Below are 22,853 nucleotides of genomic sequence, written 5' to 3' on the forward strand. Positions count from 1 at the left end.
TATTGGCTGCACACTGGAATCACCTGGGGGCCTTTGACAATCTCAATGTCTGGTCCCATATCCTAAGAACCTGATGTAACTTTTCTGGGTTAGGGCCTGAACATTGAAATTTCTTTTAAAAGCTTTCTAAGTGATTATATGTGCAGTCATGGTGAAGAACTACTGATTTTATATAGGGAGTCAGTAAAGGTGGTGAGGGGCTGTGAGGTTGAAATATTGGAAATGTTATCTGGATTTCAAACAGCAGAGTATGATAAAGATTTAAAAACTGGCTCTCTGGGAAAAAAGAGATGTCCTAATATGATGTATTTGCCAATATACCATGGGTTTTCTCGGGCTGGGATGAACTTTCAGAAGTTTTACAGTGAACCTTTTTTCTTTTTTTTTTTTGGATTTAAATTGGTTCTAGCTAAGCAATTTTGGAGTATCTTTGGTGTACCTGGGTCTCTCATTTTAATACACGTTTAACAGTGGTATATTAGGCAGCATTGTCCAGAGAAACAGAACCAACAGTACAACAGTATATATACATACATACATACATATACATGTGTGTGCATGTGTGTGTATGTGTCTGTATGTCTGTGTGTGTGTATGCGTGTGTATATATACATAAAATATATATTAAAGGGGATTTATTGTGGGAATATATATTGTTATATATATTATTGTATACAGCAAAATACAACAAATATATACCAAAATATATGTGCTATATATATATTGTGTGTGTATATATATAGGAGGATTTATTGTGGGAATTGGCTCATGTGATTATGAAGGCTGAGAAGGCCCATGACATGCCACCTGTAAGCTGGAGAATCAGGTAAGTGAGTAGGGTGGCTCAAGCCCCAGTCTGAGGGCCTGAAAACTAGGGGAGTTGATGGCACAAATCCCAGAGCCAAAGGCAAAGGAACCTGAAGTTTTTATTTCTAAGGGCCAATAGAGGAGAAGATTGGCGACCCAACTCCAGGAGACAGAGAAAAGATTGGTGACCCAACTCGAAGGGAGACAGCGAGAGACAGAGAGAGAGAGAGAGAGAGAGAGAGAGAGAGAGAGAGAGAGAGCGCACGAGCAAATTTGTCCATCCTCTCCCTTTTTGTCCTACCCAGGCCCTCAGTGGATTGTATTGCGCCTGCCCAGATTAGGTGAGAGCAGATTTTCCTTCCTTACTCAGTCCACTGATTCAAATGCCAATCTTTTTTGGAAACATCCCCATATACATACCCAGAAATAATGCTTTAATAATTATCTGGCTACCGCTTAATCCAATCAAGTTGACATCTAAAATTAACCAGCACATGTGATAAACATGGTTCAATGGCTCCTTCCTGGCAGATGTAGTCTTGTTATCCTCACTTTGAATCTGACCTTATGAATCAATCAACTATGGCAGACACAAAGGTAGGTTGTTAAGCAGTATCACAGTTTATGCCTTGGTCTCTTACAATGTTGCAATGCTCAACAGTCTGGTAAAAGCCACTGTGTAAGAACTGCAATTACCCTGGGACTACCAAGCTCTGCAAAGGCCCAAGCTAGCCAGTTGGGGGGGTTAGAGGGGAGAGAGAGAGAGATAAAGAGAGAGAGAGAGAGAGAGATCCCAATGGCTCCAATTGTCCCAGATATTCTAGCTTAGGGGTCAGACATGTGAGCGAAGGAGTCATTTTAAACATTCAGGCCCCAGTGTACATGACATGGAGAAGGACCAGAAAGTCCAACCAACAGTGAGAACAAAAGGCCCCAGATCTATGGCCCTAGTCAAATCATTGCAGCCATCTCCAAACATTTGACCCACTCCAGTGGAGGCTGCAGGCTTTGTAGAGAAGTCCTTGCTATGTCCTATCCAACTCCATGACCCCAAAAATCATGAGCTTAAATAAATGTTTGTGACTTTAAGTCACTGAATTTTGGGGCAATATGAAGCGATAGAGCCTGAACACTAACATGAAAATCAAAATTTATAAAAAGACAAAAATTAGAGGCAAATTGTATTTATACATTTATACATTCTCACTATGCATAGAGAGCATTTTCTTCAATAATGTTTTCTTTTTCTTTAGGTTCCAGTTAGCAGTATAGCATCTATAGCATGATTTGATAGATGCTGATAAGTATCTCTCTAAAATTTCTCCACCAAAGCTGGAGATTCACTTTTAATTATTTTTTTAATATTTTAATTACTAAACTTTTAATTATTACAAATTTTTAAATAAATTTTGTTTGAAAGGAACACAAACATATTATTAGGAGGAGTAACACATTAAGCTATTATTTGTCATTAATATCTAGGAAAAAATAGCAAGCTAGGGTTTCAGACTAGGCTGGCCTTCAGTAAGCTGGAAACAGACTGTTCTTCTAGTCTTGTCCCTCAAAATGTTATCTTCAGACCGTCAACATCAGCATCACGATGAAGCTTATTAGAAATACAGAATCAGACAGTATCTAAGACCTGTTGAGTCAAGCCGGCAGTTTAACATAATCCTTGCTGATTCCAGTTCAAGTTAAATTTGATAACACCAAGGCAGTGGTTCTCAAATTTTGGTCCATATAAAAATCATCTGGAGGGCTTATTAAAATGTGGATTGCTGAACTCCACCTCCAGGGTGTCTGATTCAGTAGGTCTGGAGTGAGGCAAAAGAATCTGCATTTCTAACAGGTTCTCAGGTGATACTGATGCTACCGGTCTAGGGAGTACATCTTGAGAATAACTGCTTTACGGCACAGAGCAGGCTATTCTGGGGAAAGCAGGCTGTAAGAAACTCAGAATCTTGGGCTGCACTCCAGATCTACTGAATTGGTCATTAACCTGTCCAAGACTTTGGGGTGCCTTTCTATTCATTCAAGGATACCTTTTGTCCTTTAGGGATATTTTAAAGTTTACTTCACGTAAGTTTTACATGTTTATTGTAAACTCTATTTGTAGGTGTTTTCTTTGTTCCTATTGTAAATGATTTCTTTTTTCCACTACATCTTTCTAAGTGATTGTTATCTGAGTATGTGAAAAGCTATTGTCTTATGTTTATTAATTTTATCTCTCTACTAATTATTTTATTGTTTATAGGACTTTTCAGAATTTGAAAGTAAACATTTTGCAACCTCTGATGACATAATCGATCTAGACAATAAATAACGAATTCTAAACTATTAGGTGAAAGCAGAATGGGGTCAGACCTATGCAATTTGAAGCCACTCATCCATATTAGCATCACTAAAAATCAACCCAGATATTACGTGCCTTAGGAGGCAAGGCAAGAACAAGTACACAGTACCACCTGTGAAATACTGTTTCCTAAAAAGCTAAACCTAATCAAGTATTTAGACATTACTGCTAGTTTATAGGAAATGTGAGTAACAGAAAACAAGGCAATTAGCCCCACAAGAAAACAACCAGGTACATCTAGATACAGAACATTCCATTTTACAGATGACTCAGTTTCCCCACAGATTAACAGTATTAAAAAGGGAGAATAAAGGAGATATGAGTGACTTAATAACCAGATATGCTATATAGACCTTATTTGTATCCTGTTTCAAAACAACCAACTGTAACAAGATATCTTTGAGATATGTAGGAAAATATGAATATATTAGATGATTTTTAGAGAATTATTAATTTTGCTATGTGTGATAATGGTGTGCTGGTTTATGTTTTTAAAAAGTTCTTCAGTTAGAGATGTATATTTAAATATTTACATGTGAACTGCCATGATGTTTAGAAGTTTCTTTAAAATACTCTAGAAAAAAGAAAGTTTAGGGAAAAAGCTGAAAGATGAAACAAGATTGGCAAAATATGGAAACTTTTGAAACTGGATGGCAGGTACATGGAATTCATTACATTATTCTCTTTACATTTGTATATGTTTGAAAAAGTTCATAAGGTACACAACAAAATAAATGAAATCAGTTATTTTGCTAAAGTTTCGTCAATCACCTCCTGCTTGGCTGGAGTTTACCTTCTAGTATCATTCTTAGCAAAGGCTCATAGGAACGCTATTCCCTGAATTCTTACATATTCAGCTTGTTGGCCTGTTCTCTAATTGAAGGACAGCTTGTCTGGTTCATACTTTCTCTACGTGAGTGTATTGTAAGCGTTACTTCATTGTCTTTTGTCATTGAATATTGCTGAGGTGCCACACCCTGATGGCTGATGCCATCTTTATTTTTTCTTTATTACTAACATGATATTTTGTCCTATATTCTCATTGGTTTCTTTATCTTTCATGTCCAAAAATGTTAAATAGGCCTTCAGGTAGGTCTTTTTGGAATAATTTTTCCTGCTACGAGTTTACTCTTTCATTCTGGAGAATCATTTTCTTATATTTCAATAAAAGAGTTGGGAAATTTTCAACTTATTTTCCTTTCTGTGCTATATCATTTTCAAGAAACTATATTGTTTTGAATTTAAAACTAAACCACTCCTATGTTACTACTGGAATTTCATTAATTTAATTTTAAAAACTAAGTTAACTTGAAGTCTTGGCTCTTGTTTCATCTAAGTTTCACAAGCATACTGGGAAGGAGGTATTACCTTTTCTATGTTTATAAATAATGCTAGAGCCCAAAAAGGCTAAGGTGGTTAAGCCATTGTTAAGTTATTGAACATCAGTTTGGACCTACATTTGTCTAATCCTAATTTCCATCACACAAATTCTGCCTCATTTTAGTATATTCTTGATTGTTCATATAACTTTTGAAAGCATGTTCCCTCATTTGTAAAATGAGGATGTTGAATTCGTACATCTCAAAGTCTCTTTCAACTCTGTTGTCCTAAATCTTACAGTCAGTAGTGTGTGAATTCCCAGTCAATTGGATTCTTAGTGTCCTCTTGGGAATAGAGGTCTATCTCCAAGTTTCCTGGCCTCTGTCTGGGCCCCTGGATTCTTTCCCATCCTGAACAGCTTTTCACCTTGGGTTTCTAAATACTTAGGATAGTTATACTCAAACTATGTGCCTGCTGTATCACTGAAGTAAACTTTCCGTTTTATTTTTTAGAAATTTCCTTAGATAAAAATGACAATTGATACAGAAGGAATTTTTGGCAGTGGAAAGTTTATGAAAGATTTCAAATAGTCCCCAAATTTTAATTTTTATATATTTTAGAGTGCACCTTTCTTTCCGTCTGGCTAGCTATCTTTTTAGAATTTCAGGTTTCCTGAACCTACAGCCACACCAATTCCAGGGAGAAATCTTCACAAGTTTTAAATTGCAATGAAAACTGAGATTAAAATGGGAAAATAAATTAATTACTTCACCTAATCACATTCACTGGGTCATTTCAAGAAATAGGATTAAGTCAGCAAAATAAGAACTCATGATATTGAGTAACTTTGCTTAAGAATGGTACCTTAAGATATATGCATTCTTTGGCAGTTTATAATCTATAAAATGGTGACTAGTTGCATTGTAAAAACATTCTGTGCCTATATTTTATCATAAAGACATGTGCTTCTGTAATCATAATAATTTCTGATAGTTTCAACAGAACACAATTATTTCTCTCAGGGGTTTAATTGGTATTTGTGTCACGGACGAAGCACGAGGGATAGTAATCAGTGTTTTAAGAAGGGTTACTTCCTTAAACAGTTGGCTAACTGTGAGTGGGTTTCACCGACCCTATGCATGAAGTCAAGCAATTAAAGAAATATATGCTTACAAACTGGTCAATTTCCATCTTCTTTTGAGAAATGTCCTCAAAAACACGGCCTCCTTCCCTACCTCTTTCCCTACAGACAAATTTGTTGTCCCAACTAAAGGTAAGATGGACTTTGTTTCAATCAAAACTGTTCCACTTTCATCATATCTCTCTAGTGTTTTCCACTTTTTTTCCAAATGGATTTTTATTTATTTGAAGCATGTAAAAGACATAAAATAAGAGGTAACTAGGGGAAGAATTTGGATGGAGGGTCTGGAGGAGTGGCAGCCTTAACCTGCAGCCTCACTTCTACAGGAATCACCCTAGAGTTCCATAGAACCCAGTTAAGGAACTCTTCTTCTAAACAGTGGAGGCCCATTAGGATCACTCGGAGAGCATTTAAAAAGTTCTAATGCCTGTGCCTTATTCCCAGAGACCACAATTTAATGGGTCAAAAGTAAGTTCTGAATGCCAGGATTTTTTGGAAAGCTCCAGGCGATTCTATGTAGGAGCTAGAATTGATAACCCTTGCCCTGGAGTATTACTGAGAGGTCAGTGCAAGTCTGAACCAAATCTTACTTCTGACACAAACTAAACGTCACACCAAGCAGGGATGGCCTGGAATTTGGTGTTCCTGATGTGTCTCTGAATCCTTACACCCAGACAGATCTTGCTTTAGGGTTTTGTTTCCCAGGGTATTTACTTCATGGTTTTCTTTTCTTAATAAAGAATTTTACTCTAAATAGTTACATTAATAAAATGTTCCCAAAGCTATTGCTATTTCCAATCCACTTAGGTTTGTTTTAAAGGAGTTAAGAACATGCCACCCCAAAATATTGCCACTTTGGCATATATACTCATTATTTTGAGTTAAAGGCACTTGAAAAGCAAGTCACAAGATTGCTCTGACCTTCCTGCTGTTTCTTAAAGGCAGGAGAAGAAATTCCCGTGTGAAGGATATCCTCCCTATACTAGAAAGAAAGCAACACTCTTATCATCAAGGAGGGGCAAGTGAGGCTGAGAGGATTCTGTACAGATTTTTTTAAAAGAATTGTTTTCTTCTTGCCTCCCCAAATAATTTAGTTGCCTTTTCACAAATTACTATTCTTTGTCCAATTTAAGTAAATGTGTATGCTTCTTTTTCTGTTGATCTGTCTCCTGTCAATTTAATTCTCAGGATAACTTTAAAAAAAAGTCCTAAGAGGATAGAGGTGAAGTTTTGCCTTCCCTACAGTTTCATGAGTCAGTTTCACATGAGTTTCATCCAAATAACTTAAACAGCAGAAATAAAACCAATAATCTTCAATGCAAAGGCAGGGTAGCCTAGATATTCATGTGCTGGGATATTCGGAAGATTCAAAACTTCTCCCCTAGAAGGGAGAGCATTTGGACAAATGCCTAATGCATGCAGGGCTTAAAACCTAGATGACAGGTTGATAGGTGCAGCAAACCACCATGACACATGTATACCTATGTAAAAACCTGTGCATTGTGCACATGTATCCCAGAACATAAAGTTTAAAAAAACTTCTCCCTTAGAGCATTTTTAGTAATAGAGCAAAAATGACATCTACATGCAGCCAGATTTCTTGTAAGTCCTGATTATGAACAAAAATGGAAGATGGACATTCATAAGGAAAGTGAGAGGCAGTGCTAAGTTATTTAGTGACTTGTAGAATTAGTAAGAATCAAGCCCTAAGAGATTCTTCTCTGTGACCAAAGAAAAAATAATATTATGCAAATGCAGTCATAATAAAAGTTAAGGGTAATTCCCTTGCAGGTGTTTTGCCTTCATGTTGGAACTCTGCCATAACGGTGGATGTGGCCTTCTGGGTTTGATCAAATCAGTCTCAAAATCCACAGAGCTTGTGGCTATACGCATATGCTTTTCCACAAAAGAAAATTTCCTACATTTTTCCTCTTTCATCCCGCCCAGAGGTACAAAACAGAATAGAACAAATGTGTAAGTGATTATATAAGGCAGTTCTTGCCTATTCAGTGGGGAGAAACAAGCCTACATGGTTATGCTTGTTTAAACAAGTATCATATTTTTAATAATCTCTCTGCTATATTTCTGACCCAGATTGTAAGATGTCTTAAAATAATTTATAAATTGCTTTGCTTTTGCTGTGAATATTCATCATTTTTTAAATATTGAGAATTTTATTACCACAAAGAATTTTTCTTTCCTTTTAATTGATTTCCACTCTCTTCTCTAAACTGCTACTAAATAGGAAAATGGTCTGACATTCAGCTAACTGTGATGCCAGCCTTCTCTGGAATGTTGTGTTGTGTTGGGCTGTGACTTCCATGGAATTCAATTCCTGTTTACCAAGGGCTCCCACTTATTTTATTTTAATATAGTATGTTGAAAAAAGTGGAAAAAAGAAAAGCAATTCAATAGGCTCTTACAACTAGGGTTTGAGTTAGCCTTTGAAAAACAGTAAGAGCAAAGAAAGATTTTATATTTAGGCTTATCTGATGAGCTTCCTTTGTTGTTGTTGTTGTTGTTGAGGGATTAAAGGGATGAGTAATCTTAGCAAAATGTTGAGAATGAGGCATATACGGTGCTTTAATCCTTGGGTCCTCCCTTGCCTACACTGTGCTGAGAACTGCTCTCTCTGACCAGGTCTCCTGTTTGTGAACCTGCATTCTCCACATTTGTCCCGACTCTTCAGGTTAATAACTGAGCCTCTCACTTGGCTTTGCTGTACCCCTTCAGCTCTGTGCATTGTAAGGAATGCCTGGGTTGCAAATCTTATTAGACCCTGGGGATTCTGTTCCATTCCAATACCTGGGTTTCCTACTTCAATCTTTTGGCTGGGGTGGGAGGCATATACAATAACAGCTAATTTCTCAAGTATCTATTTACATGTTATTCTAAGATAAGACAGTGGCGAGGTATCAAAAAATTTTAGCATCTTTGTAACGAACAGAGTCACAACTGTTGGCTGGCTGATGGAAGTTAATGTGGGGTAACCTCCATGCACCCTCCTGCTTCCCAGGATTCCCTTAGGGATTTCCTGTCAGGTTGCTTTTGGTAGACAGAGCACTGTGTTGCTCGAGGTAAAGTAGATTGGAGCTGAGTGGAAGTTGTCCGCCACTCGTATCTGCCTTCAGTATCTATGTGAAGAGCACAGAACCCCCTTTCCATGTATTGCAAGGCAGAAGTTACCTTTCATCTGGTGAGGTTAACAGGTAGGCAGTTGCCGTGATGTGCCTTCAGCCCTCATGAGGTGATTGCAGCATGAATGAGTCACTTTTTGAGAGGACCATAAGCAAAAATCAGTCTTCACAATATCAGTGAGAGATTTTAACCAAGTGAAGGGCAGAGATTGCATGAAAATAAACAGGTCCTAAGTCTTTTATTTTATGGCCCCCAGGCTGCATTTCTGAGCCTATACCTTAAAGTAAGTTGTTGTGTGTAAGAGAAGGAGTGTTGAGGAATGGAAAGCAACTCTAAAACTGAGGTTTAAATATTCATCCTAGTAAAAGAAAGAACATTCAGATGACAGGAAAAAAATGCCTCCCCATTTTGTGCACAGCATTATGATGGCAGCAAAATTCAAGTGTTGTGCATTGTATTGGGTGTGTTACATCTAGACTTAGACCCAGAATTGTGAAATATGGTAACTTTTAGAGAAGTATTTGTTTTTAAGATACATGTTATTTAGAAAATTAAGGAAGCCAAATATAATCAGAAAAAAAAGAAAGCAAAGTAAGTAAAATACAGAAGCATAAGGAACTCCGCCCCCCCACCCCACCCCACCCCACCCCACCCCACCCCTTTTTTAAGAGAAAGGTAAAAACAGCCTAAGATATGTTGCTGTCTCTGACTTGAATGCCCTGGTTTAAGTTCATTTTATCTGGGCACTTTTCCTATTCACATTAAAAATCAGATTATCTCTGGTAACAGTCTTTGAAAAAAGAAAATACACAGAATGTCAAGAGAAATGACTGAAAAAGACTTAGAAAAAAGAGTAACAAAAGAAAAAACCCCACAGGATTAGATGACCAGAGCAAACTTTTGTAATTCATTCCTTTATAAGAAGTTCAAAGGGAAACCTAATACTATCTATTGTAGCACAACATCATTTTTCTTAGGAGAATTTGGTTATCTCCCTTCTACCAAGCGTTCCTCTGAGCTCACTGTCCTGAGTAATGTTAGCCCCACTCTTGCTAATGGTCTAAAATATTTACTTTGCATTAACAATGTGGTTTCACTTGACTGCTTCCAAGTGCAGAGGTATTTTATTTTGAAGTGTTTGCTTTCTTTGTTATTATCTGCAAATATATAACAAAGACAGTTTTTTCTACTTCAATATCTTATAGTTAGCATACCAAATGGAGTCTGCAACACTAGTTATTTGCCCCAAATTCTAGCTCTGAAACAAAGAAAAACAAACACCAGCATCAGTAAGATAAATACTGTGAGCAGAAGATTCACAGATTAAGTGAGACTCATATATATATATACACACACACACACAAGCACACGTATATCTGTTACTGATTTCCTAGACAAGGAACAAGATATTTATCAATTACTTTGTCCTGTTTTGGAAAATCTTGGAATGTTTTTCATACCCAGGTTCCCTTCCTGAGGGGCTCCCTGTGATTGCCATGTTCTGTCTAATTATCCTGCCATTCTGGCCACAGTTAATGGATTAGGGTGGGCATTTTGAGCCTGGACAGTCAGTTCACAGTTTGGCTAGGGCCCTGGACGTGAGCTAGCATGAAACTCTACCTAACACAGGGCTAGTGATTGGCTGGACAGGTTAAAGACTCTCTTTTGGGGACTTTAAATATGAAATACATAGAGAAAGTCACAGTTTGGGTGATTGGGCAGAATGCAAATGACACCCAGAGGAAAAAGAGTAAGTAGAAGCCATGAGGCAATAAAACTGTGAAACACCAGAAGCAATGAGGTGGAGAGAAGGAAAAGAAAAATGGAAAGATATTATTAGGTAATTATAAGAGCAGAACAAGCAGAGAAAGTTTGAGTCACGAAAATGGCACAGGACTGAAGTAGAGAACCACAAAGGCTTGCTGCTGAGGGTTCAAGATAGACTAAAACTGGAAGAATTTTCCAATTTTTGTTCTTTCATGGGGTCTGATTATTGTGTCCCAGAATATCTCTACAATAAACCCTAAAGATCTGACATAAACCAAATGCTAGTAACCTAAAGGAGTCCACCTAAAACAATTTGGCTCCATGATGAATTTTAGGATAATTTTCAAGCATTTTCCATAATAATATGAAGTGCACTATGTAATGATTTGATTACCTACTTAATATTTGCATTTGAAATCACAATTGACCTCAGAGTAGCAGAATGAATATCTCTCTTCTGAAACATACTACACTCATATAATAAATAATAATGGAAAAACAATAATAAATATATAATTTAATATAATGATAATTTATATTTGATTTATATTTCATTTTAAAATACAATATAATAAACAATAATAGAAAACACAAATATTTCAATAAAATTATCAAGTTGAGTTCGCTATCATTATTTAATAAGAATCAGTTATTTTCCTGTTCAGGATCCTATCTCAGTTTAAATCTTGTTGTTGTGGATTTGTTACTGTGAACAACCAGGTACTTTTAGAGTGCTAATTTTCAGTGTAATGAATATTGCTTGAAATAAGACGGCAGCTTCTGCATGTGGTGTTAGTATTGAGCAGACAGGGTAGGAGTCTTTCATTTAGAGACAAATGTGGACCACTGCCCTCTTCTGGACAAACTAGGAGGAGCAAGGGTGTAGATGAGTGAAAAGTTCTTCAAGTATTTTCTAAGTTCACTTCAACAATATTTAATAAATGTCAACAGGTGTGGATTTACCTGGTGAACCAAATCCCAAGAATGCTATAAATGATCGCTCCTTTGGAAAAACTTATAGATTTGATGGGAAAATGAAATTGTAAATGAAAGATAACTTCACTGGTTAATACAATAAAGAATCAAATTTAAACATTTTACTAGTATTATCATAACTTTGGGAAACTGTATTACTTCCATTTTTGTGAAACATTTTTGCTTTCTTTAGATGGAGACTGGAACTATGTACAAAATAAGCTGGTCAACAGCAAATCGTTGGAAGATTAACAGGCACAAAACACGATAAAATTGAATTTCACGAACTGATTAAAACATTAAACTAAAATGCAGACTTACATTGCTCTGCTTTCATAATAAAGATGTTTAAGTAAGGTTAATCATGGGTTCCCTTACCTGTGCAAGGTTGCTCTGTCATTTTTGCTTACTTAACACTACAACTCTTGCCTCACGTAATGCAAACTAATTATCTCCCTTTGGCATAGAAAGACCTAATGAACATTTCAGAGAGTGAACTTGGTTAATTTAAAGCCTATGAGACCCACTGGCAGGCTTTAAGTCTAAGCCCCCAGCTACATCTTTCACTGGGTGGTAGCTTAAGGGCCAGTCTGCCATTTATCCTTGCATATCACCACCTTGGGCTTCCAGGGAAGAAAGTACAAATTATTGGCAGGTGATATTCTGGAGTTCTTGACCACAGTGTCATTTAGCAGTACTTCCAACAGTAATCAAATAGAGAGAGTAGATTTATAGTCATTGGAGGGATTGAGAAAGGGAACATATATTTGGTTGTAGAAGTTGAAGAAATTTATAGGAAAAAAGAGGTAGTGGTTGTATTTAACAAATTTCACAGTATTTAACAAAAAGTCTTTATTTCAGAAGAAAAGTTTGCACACTGAAAATTGTGCTCTTCAACCTATTTTGTGTCTTCAGTGGCAGGAAGTTGACACCACTCTAGCAATAAAAGCAGGTGGCTTCCTTCGCCATCTCTTCCTTCCACCAGACAGCTAGATTTGCACTGAGCGGCCAGATTCATTCCAGCATGGGAGAGCAGGTGGAATAGGGTCAAATACGAGGCCACCAAAATTTAAGATGGCCATAGAAATGTAAGTAACAATCAGGATGGCTCATGCCTTCTGTGCTGGTTGTCAGATTATTGCCTCTCAGCTTAAAACCTACTGTTCACTGCCCTGCTTGTAATGCTAGAGCTCCATCATGCAGACATTTCTCCTTGGCCAGAAGAAGGTGTTGCAGGGACGCTGCAGGAAGAAGGGACTTTTCTTCTGTGTCTAGCGTGCCTTTTGTTGGCTTGCTCCTGCTTAAGAAGTGGACCTCTGTCTAAAAAGGATTTCTCCTTTGGGTGCGCATTCTCACCCCTAAATTCTATGGTGTGGTTCCCCCCCTCCCCCGTCTCAGTAACTAATCCCCTATAAATAGCTAATAATGTTTTCTACTCAACCTTTCATTTTGAAATAATTGTATGATTCCCGTCTCCTGACTGAACCCTCTCTGGCTCACCTTCCAAGCTGTGGGACTCCCCTCTGAAAATGTCTAATAAAATCAGATTTGGATATCCTTGTTGAAGTGTCAAATCAGTGCTTCTGAGCACAAATCTGTATTGGAGATTGGAAATCATAGCCCTCGTGCTGTCTCCATTCTAAAGTGGCTCAGGAGTTTTGGCTTGAAATGTTTTCATTCATCCCATAGATTCAGTCATAGCAGTCTTGTGCATTCAGATCAGAAGGAGAAAAAAAATGTATATGACTAGTATGATTTGCTGAAATTTTTCTGCATATACTCAACTCTAATATCAAATGGACCATTTTATTGAAATAAAAATGATTTATCCACTGGGAAAAAAATTCCCTCTGCTATTTTGTTTTCTCTCTGGATTATGTGCTTAAATCTTTTGCCCTAGAGTTTACGCTTACAAAATTACCACTTAGATTTACTTCCTTGCTTCAGGCACCCTCATTCATATTGCTTCCTATGACCATTTCCTTGATTTTTTATTACTCATCCCCCAAAATCATTGCTCACATTATTTAATTAAGGTAAAATTTCAATTTATACTATAAAAAGAAAAGATCTCTTCTTTTGCTTTCCAGAATTTCCAACAAGCACAGTGTATTAGATGCTGATTTTTTTAACCTAAAAGTCAGGGTTTCAAGTTTTTTAAGTCTTTTTATGCTGTGTTTAAAAATCTCCTCTTACTGTGAAAACAAAGTAATGTGATATTTACACTGAAAAATGATAAATTCCCCCACATCCCTCAGAGTAATCATCATATTGACATGGACCTAAGAGCAAAAAGCTTCCCCAACTTTGACAAACATAATTTGTGCAAGGCCAAGCAGTTACAAACACTGTCAGTAACTAGAAGGTATGGATGCTTTGCACGAGGCTTTGGAAGCTACATTCACCACACTCAGCTATTTATGATTATAATTCAATGTGCAGATGGTAGCTAGTGAAAGTAATACCCGAAATTCAGGAGAATGACAGCTGAAAGAGGTCTCTTCTGACAAATATGGAAACCAAAGTTTGGACAGCCTAAGCAATTTGCTCAGAGTCACACAGCGGGAATGTAAATCAGCAGGATGTGGACTCTTCCTTTTTAATCTCCACTACATTGGACTTGGTTAGGCCAGTGCTCATCTACTGATGAGGATCGCGGCTCTTTGTGTCCAAATTACTTTCAAAAGGCAATATGATTATAGTTATTGTCAAACCTAGCCTTTGTAATCATCTTGATTTAAATGATCAAGTTTATCTCTAATTAGCTTCTCCTAATAACAAAACTATTTTATCATAAATGTGTTTGGAAACCCTAAAATATGTTTTGTATAACTAAGGAGGTTTTTGGTTCTTTGACCAGAGACAGGTACAATTACACTTTCTGCATTCCCTTATAATAAACAGAAAGACATACAGGTGTGTAAGTTAAATTATCTAATGTTTCATTACTACAACTAAAATCAGCTATGGTAATTCTACTGCATATTACACATTTTCATTTAGACCAACTACAAAATTTTTCTCAGAACAATTATCATAGTAGAAAAAAATCTTTAAAGATACATTTTAAACAATTAGTTCATGGAGAAAACACTAGAATAAGGTCAGAAGCACTAAATTCTAAGCTGGGTTTTCTTACTATGTCCGTGATAGCATATAAGTCTCAATTATACTATCAGTAAAATGGGGCTAATGACAGATGATAGATGTTCTTTTTATTTCACAAGGTTCTTATAAGGGAAATACAGGCAATAGGTAGGAGTTACTTTGAACTTTTATAAAGAAAATATCAATGCTATTAAAGTTTTTCAATATCGTGTTATAATGCTGCTGACTTATTAATTTTCAAAATAAATTAGTCTTATTTAATATTTGTAGTTTTGACCGGGCGCGGTGGCTCAAGCCTGTAATCCCAGCACTTTGGGAGGCCGAGACGGGCGGATCACGAGGTCAGGAGATCGAGACCATCCTGGCTAACACGGTGAAACCCCGTCTCCACTAAAAAATACAAAAAATTAGCCGGGCGAAGTGGTGGGCGCCTGTAGTCCCAGCTACTCGGGAGGCTGAGGCAGGAGAATGGCGTGAACCCGGGGGCGGAGCTTGCAGTGAGCTGAGGTCCGGCCACTGCACTCCAGCCTGGGCGACAGAGCGAGACTCCGTCTCGAAAAAAAAAAAAAAAAAAAAAAAAAAATTTGTAGTTTTACTTTGAAGTAACCACCACAAAAAGTTGTTGTATACGATAAAATTCTGTTTTAAAAATGGATGCATCTTAATGTTGTGGGAACTAGACTTTATAATTAGCTTGGCATCTTTTTTATATATATAAAATGCAAGGCGAACTAAAGATTTTTGCCTTCAATGATTTGGCCCTTGCCATGGGATTTCTTTTCGGACCACTAGATGGCGCAACTAAAGGTCTACTACATGTTAAAAGACATCGACAGAGGCCTAATGACAGACCGACCTCCTCTTTGAAGAAAAAAACAAGTGAGGAGAACAATAGAGAGGAATGTTATGACACAGTCCTTCTCTCGCAAGGGCAGAGGCGTGCAGAGTGCAGCGTAAGTTCAGGAAACCTGTTCCTACATGCAGTCTTTTTTTTTTTTTTTTTTTTTTTTGAGACGGAGTCTGGCTCTGTCACCCAGGCTGGAGTGCAGTGGCCGGATCTCTGCTCACCGCAAGCTCCGCCTCCTGGGTTCACGCCATTCTCCTGCCTCAGCCTCCCAAGTAGCTGGGACTACAGGCGCCCGCCACCTCGCCCGGCTAGTTTTTTGTACTTTTTAGTAGAGACGGGGTTTCACCGTGTTAGCCAGGATGGTCTCGATCTCCTGACCTCGTGATCCGCCCGTCTCGGCCTCCCAAAGTGCTGGGATTACAGGCTTGAGCCACCGCGCCCGGCCGCAGTCTTTTTACTAACTCGGAGGCAGGGATCACTTCTCCTGTCTGGGCATAGGTTTCTTCATCTAGACAATTCTCTTTAAACGCATTCCTTCTCCCTCTTTCCTTCCCTGAAGACAGGACAGAGATCATGAGTTCTATGGCTGCCATGGTCTCTAGCTGCTCAGTACTTGAGAAGGATGATAATGGTGTTCGGTAGAAGTGTGTGGTCTGAGAGGGCAGCCAAACAAATTTTACAGCCATTAGGTTCTATTCCTGACTCTGCCATGCTCTGGGAGCAGCATGTGACTACAGTAAACTTCTTCTGAACTTGGCCTAGTTCTCTGTAAAACTGACTGTATCATTTGACATCTGCCTCCTCTGAGGAGAGTTTACAAGGATTAATGAGATAATGCTGCCAACAGGCCCGACGTTTGAATGAAAGCTGCTAATTATTAACAAAGCCTCAGTGGGCAGGTCCATAACTAAAATACGACCTTTCATCTTTGTCAAAATGCTTCTTAAATGGGTGACATTATTGCTACAAGTAAAGAAACATTTTGCTGGAGAGGTAAAAATGATTAAGAGGAAGGACATCAGGCCTTTGAAGGAAGGTGCAAAGAGCAGGGACAACTGTCCTACACTAGAGAAGGGTGAAGGTGATGAATATTCTCCTCATTGACAAGAAAGAATCTTGCATAGGAGTGGAAGTGGATCTTTTTCCTGTTCACTGAGGACAGAAGACACAGGAAGGAATTCATCAGAATGGTTGATAAGACATGAAAAGCTTAGAGAAGGGATATTTGGAAAGCGGATGTTGTACATGTTTCTAATAGGGGAGAATCAAACAGACTTGTTTCTAACTTGGTGAAAATTGTGAACCATTAGGAGGTCAAATTTCGTTAGAAGCTTCTTTACTCTTTTAAAGACAGAATATGATTTTTGAATATAATTTCTAAATGGGGAACATTCTGGATTTTTTTCATGGGTCTCTTCCTGCTGAGATACGAATTCATTTTCTTTCTTATGCTCTCCATAGAACGTTTCTTACTTGATTCCTCTTCAACCTTTTCTTTTTTAATCTGGAGCATTGAGAGAACTCTTGTTCTATTTCCACGTATTGAAGACTTCATTGTCAGGTAAAGTGAGGAGTTCCTCATGGAAGGGACCCGAGGAGCCCTTGAATGTGTTGGGCAAGGTGAGGAGCATTCCCAGGCTACCTCTTGGAGAAGAAAAGCAACTTCCCAAGGGGCGTGAACAAAAGACTGCTTTGATTCCTTCTTCCTCCTTCCTCCCCTCTTCCCTTCATCTTTTCTTTTCTTTTCTTTCAACTAATTTTTATTGAGTATCTACCCAGTAAGAAGGCCTACATTACACCCCACATAAACATGTACTTCCTATTGGCATATTTAACTTGACTTTCAGCTCTGTAATTTTCCTGCGGCTAATAGAGAAATATCCTGATTGAGGACCACAAGTAACAAGGAAGTTTTACATGAGACTTCTTAGACACCTCTGGGAAGGATTTATATGGGATATTTGTTAGCAGCTATTTTGAACTTAATGACACTAATTTTTAAAAGTTATCGTTTTTATTTTCTACTAGAGAAGCCTTGTTCCTTTATGTTCCTCTAATTAAAGTGAATATGTGGAATTATCTCTTCTGAGTTCCTTCAGAAGCTTTGCAGTGATTTGGATGGTGCCCTCAGCACCAAGAATAGACAGTAAGAAAAAAACAGAGAATCCTCCTATTACACTGCACTATTTCTAACTGGGTCAGCCAATATTCTCTGGGCCAAGGGCATTTACAATATAGAGCATATTTCAGATGATCTCTGACCCTACATCGTGTGACAGAATGTAATTCCAGATTCTCAGCAATGAGGTTGTATATGCCTCTACTGCCAGTTGGTTACTGCTCTTTTTTCAACAGATTTTCTTTTGTTCTGTTAATCATCCTCTTAAATAAATAAGTGAATACATTAATAAATGGAAAAAGATGTGTACCATACATATACAAACATATCCAGAAGAATAAAAATTTTTGCTAGTTGTGCTAACATATCTTTAGAATGAAGTCTCCAAATCGCCCTTGAAATTATTTTCTTCAAATGTTCAAAGCCTAACAAACAACCTTAAACACACGAGTCAGGTTTTATTTTCCACATTCTAAAAGTTTTCAGATTATTGGTCAATGTTCTACTGCCTTGTGAATTTGCAAGACAAAGTCTTAAATTTTTCTTTTTTTTTTTTTTTTTTGAAACAAGTCTCACTCTGTCACCCACGCTGGAGTGCAGTTGAATGATCTCGACTCACTGTAACCTTCACCTCCCAGCCTCAAGTCATCCACCCCTCAGCTTCCTGAGTTGTTAGGACTACAGCTGTGCCACCACGCCCGGCTAATTTTTGTATTTTTTTGTAGAGATGGGATTTCACCATGTTGGCCAGGCTAGTCTTGATCTCCTGAGCTCAAGTGATTTGCCCACACTAAGCTAATGGGATGAATTTTGGCAAAGATCAAGAGGGAGTCATTCTCAAACCAATCTAATTATCCTCATTATAGAAAGACTGTGTCTTACTAATCAAAGAGCCTAAAGGGCTACCGACTAGAAATGCAACAAAACACAACCATCTACATTTATATATTACAAGTATTTACTTTCCATTAAAACAGCTGTTATTCTTGTAGTATTGCCCATGTAATTAGTTTCATTAAAAAATGTTTTATTTTTCAAACTACTGTTTTGGGATCTTACTTATATTCTGACAATATAGAAAGGGACTTTTTTCCCCAACCTGGTTAGTGGTGTGATAAACTCACTGCGCTAAGGTTGGAAGATACTCGGATAACAGTTTCAACCACATTATTCACTAGCCATGAAATAATACAAGTAATAATATCAGTAAATGGAAAAATCTTTCATTTGGATTGTATTTTTTAATGTAGAATTTTTCCTACATATACTATTATTTACTGTTCATCGTATTATTTCTGGAACTTAATTTTCTTATCTGGAAAATGGGGATAGTAACTCCAGTTCTGCCTACTTCAGAGGGTTACTGTGACAATGAAAGACAAAGAGGTGTAAAACTGAATTTAGGCTCAGAAAGCATGATGGTATAGAATGACAGCCATTCATGCACAGAGTCAGTTCGGCCATATATAACAATATTAAGGACTAAGAAAAAAAAAAATGAGACTGACTTAATTGGTCAGTTGTGTAAACCTGGAGACATGTGTATCTTCTGAGTCTCCTACAAATTAACAACACTACATTAATAACCATAGGCCAAGATTTTTTAAATGCTGGCTGAAGACGCATTTTCCAGTTGAATTTCTAATAACAGTGAGCTAATCCTGGATAATTCCTAGTTGTCTTCTATATATCAGGGCTATGAAAGTTCTTAGAACAAATATATTTACAGGAAGTTCTATTTTTCTCTTGGGAAAATACTCTGGGAATGACTAAACAATATTCTCTGATACAACCAAAAACCATCTCCCTCCATGTGCTGAAAATGATCATAGAGAAACTGGTTTGGGGCATGCATGTTGTAAGGTTGCCCTATTGCACTCCCCTTTTGTTTACCTTCTGAAAATGCTTTTCCCACTAGAAGACATACACTCTACACACTCCTGTAGTCAGGAAAATCTATAGTTGCTTAAATGCATCTTTCAGTTCACAGTAGCTTTATCTCTGTGCTGAAATAAAATGCTTTTCAATTAGAATCTCCTTTCTCAGCACCTAACAATGAATGCAGATGGAACCTGTCCAATCTGAGCAGAAAAACCACCAAACTTAAAAATAATCAGAGATTTTCAAGACATATCGACAGAGCTAAAAACATAGTTACCTGGGCAATTATGTCTGTAATTTCTGAATAACTATGGCATCTTCCCACACAGGATCGAGCCAGAAAGTCTTCTATAAGCCGTGTTCCAATGCCGTAACCCCTGTGGATGAAGGAAAGAGTGTGGTCCGAAAATTCTAAGAAATTAGTGAAGTCTATCAGTTTTTAAGAAGGGATTTGTGTGTTTAGCACTTGTGCAAGAGAATCACAAATCAAACCAAATATGATGAGTCAAATGGCTTTTGGTCGTGGGCTTCTTATTCGTCCCACAGACCACAGAAGGAGAGAGTAACACACCGAGGAAATATTAACTGGTCTCCTACAAGCAGAATAGTCTGCCTAGAATCAAGACTGGCCCAAACTTGACAATGTAAATTAAAATTAAGGAAGGCTGGGGTCTGTAGCCTAATGTTTCTCAGTGGCAACTAATTTTCTCATCATTAGCTATGATGGAAATCAAATGAGAGTCTAGCTAAAGTGTCTGCTACATGTGTGATACCCGGATGCTCGCTCTTCTCTTAGCATTGTTATCAGGGTAGAAGGGCAGGCATTTCCAGGATGAGCTCTGGAAGGAGGGGAAGAAAGGAGCAGAAAAAATTTTTGTTGTCAGTGAAAGTTTCGGCAACTTCAGACTCTGAAGTTTACTAAGAAAAAAAACCTCGTTTTTCATTCCAGGGAAACAAACTATGGGACTTGGGGGAAGGTATTGTATTATCTCCACCCCAAGAAAATAGCTCTAGTAGTGCCTGAAGTACAATTTTGAGAACCTGCGATTGAGATGTGATTATACACACACTGAATATGTAGCTAAGGTGGCTGAGCACACACTTTCAACAAGATAAACTGAGAAACGACTAAATTTCCCAAAAGGATACAAAGAAAGGTCAGAGTCTCTGTCTTATAAGAGCATGCAATCTAGCTGAGAAAATGTGACCTTCAAGTGGAAATCAAATGGAACGCTGTTTTTGCCAAACCTCTATCACAAAATTGGTCTTTTAATTTCACAGCCACATGTACATAGACAAGTGAAACGATTTCCAGTGGAGCCACAAAATGCCCAATGAGACACCACAGTGTTCAGAGGCAATGATTACTCCAGAGGCTCTAAAAAGAGATGAAATCTTTGGTGACTAGGTGGTTGGAGGGAGACAGATTTGATGTGAGAGTGCTTATGAATTCAATGAATCTTGTGAGATATCCTATTTATATTTCTGAGTGGATAGAAATATTCAGTTTAGCTTCCTTGACTTTAGAGAAAAATGGTTTATAATTTCAGCCAAGAAGCTCACGCTGCAAAGACTTTTAAAAATCAACATGTCTACTCTACAGAAATAGTTGTATCAGGATTAAAAAATATTTCCAGTGTTTTCTAATTATCATTTTGCATATCCACAGCTCAGCAACTGGGAACAGTGGTCAGAAGCCAAAATGTTAATGAGCTGTGCTATATCTACACATATTGCTTTGGTCAAAAGGTATGTTTCTGCAAACTAGATATTTTATAAATTAAAAATGTAAGAGGCTCTCAGCAGAAGCTATTAAGGAAATCTAAATGTGAATTTTTTTCTTAAGGAAAGATCTTTCTGCAGCTTCTCAAAAATTTATTCTTTAATATTTCATTCATGTTTGTTAAATGTATACTCAATTAGCTAACCGAAGGTATTTTTTTAGTCAAATAAGTGAGCTTTTTTTATTATTCACAGCTTTTTCACAAAACAATGCAAGTTTAACATAAGTCAAATAAAATGAAGTAATTTCTGGAAATGCTATGTCAGATATTTAAGTGTGACCTTAGTGTAAAATAACCTTAACATTCCTCATAGCTATAGACAATTCAGCTAACGAAGTGACCGAGAAATCTATAGGTGGACAGTTGGGCAGTTCTCTTCTTTGTGAATGCCCTTGACTAATTAAGTGGAAATGCCAAAAAAAAAAAAAAAAAAAAAGGCATGTGTACAAAATAAATTAGAACTTTTTAAAAAGAAAAATAATATGCATACAGAAAGAAGAAAAATGAGAGTTTTTAAAAAAGATTTTCAATCTTTATGTTGTCTTTTTCTGTATTTCAACTGAAAATACAATGAACCCTTTTAAAAAGCTCTAAAATGTTAGGCTAAATTTCCCCTTCAATCTGCCTAGATAAATCTTCTAACCAGTACACATTTTCCAGTCTTTCCTCTGTTCGAGTCCTCTTCAGAGTTTATAATTAAGAAGCTCAAAAACCATTGACAGATGTTTTATTGTTTGGCAATCATCTGATGATCACATAGTTATTCAGAGAAAATCAAAAGGTAGAATTTGTGCAGGAGGAATCTCCAATAATAAAGACAAAGAGAATGGGTCTCATTTAAAAAGGAAGAAGTGAGTTTTTCTACCTAATGTGTTTTTTAAGAAAAGCATAGTAAGGATTAAAAAACATTCAAACAATAAAAATGCTATCTCAAACAAAATAAACTCTCCCTTTAATTCATAATTCCCATTTTCTCCATCTTCCCCTTAGGAAACTACCATTACGAGTTTCTTGCATATCTTTCAATAGATGGTCTGTGCTTGTGTAAGCATATATTTATATTGGAAGGAGTTGTGTTAGAACAAAAGACTTCTGAAAAGAATAAAATTTGATGTTCCCTCATGTTGTTAATAGAACAATTTCAATTTTACCACATATTTTGCTTATAAGCAACCTTCAGTCACTTAAGAAATGATTTCTAACTAAAGAGAAAACATCCCACTCTTGATATTTGTAGGAAAAAATTCCTTCCTATTACTTTATTCTATCAACCCAAATGGCACTTGTAAGAAATTATGTTCAGCTTTCAGATGTGATTAATTGAGATAGAAGAACCGCTGGTGAAATGAAGCAAGGGAAGTCATCAGAGGCAGCAAGAATGCAGGTGACGTAAGAAACAACAGACAGTCAATAAGAATGAAGGACTTCCACTTACATTTTATCTAAATATTGGTTCACATCTTCATCTTTCTCATAATCCTTACACAGCTGGGCAACCAGAGCTCCATAGGTAAGGACAAAGAGATCTTTATTCTGGAGAAAAAGGGGTAGTTTCTTGTTACAGGCAAGTTATGACAGTATACTACTGTATTTCTTTTTTTTACAAAATCTGG

The 22,853-nt window shown here is 37.2% G+C and overlaps 1 protein-coding gene across 1 annotated transcript in view; it reads right to left on the minus strand.

Moving 5' to 3' along the window:
• Nucleotides 1–22,853, minus strand: part of TRAPPC3L (trafficking protein particle complex subunit 3L) — a 48,840-nt gene that overhangs the window by 23,968 nt on the left and 2,019 nt on the right. Inside the window, exons 2-3 of the mRNA XM_038000987.2 lie at nt 22,676–22,773; nt 19,734–19,833 (exon numbers count right to left, since the gene is read on the minus strand). Of these exons, the coding sequence (XP_037856915.2) occupies nt 19,734–19,833; nt 22,676–22,773 (198 nt within the window). The remainder of the gene's footprint in view (nt 1–19,733; nt 19,834–22,675; nt 22,774–22,853) is intronic.

The sequence above is a fragment of the Chlorocebus sabaeus genome, chromosome 13 (genome assembly GCF_047675955.1).
Source record: "Chlorocebus sabaeus isolate Y175 chromosome 13, mChlSab1.0.hap1, whole genome shotgun sequence".
Classification (NCBI taxonomy): domain Eukaryota; kingdom Metazoa; phylum Chordata; class Mammalia; order Primates; family Cercopithecidae; genus Chlorocebus; species Chlorocebus sabaeus.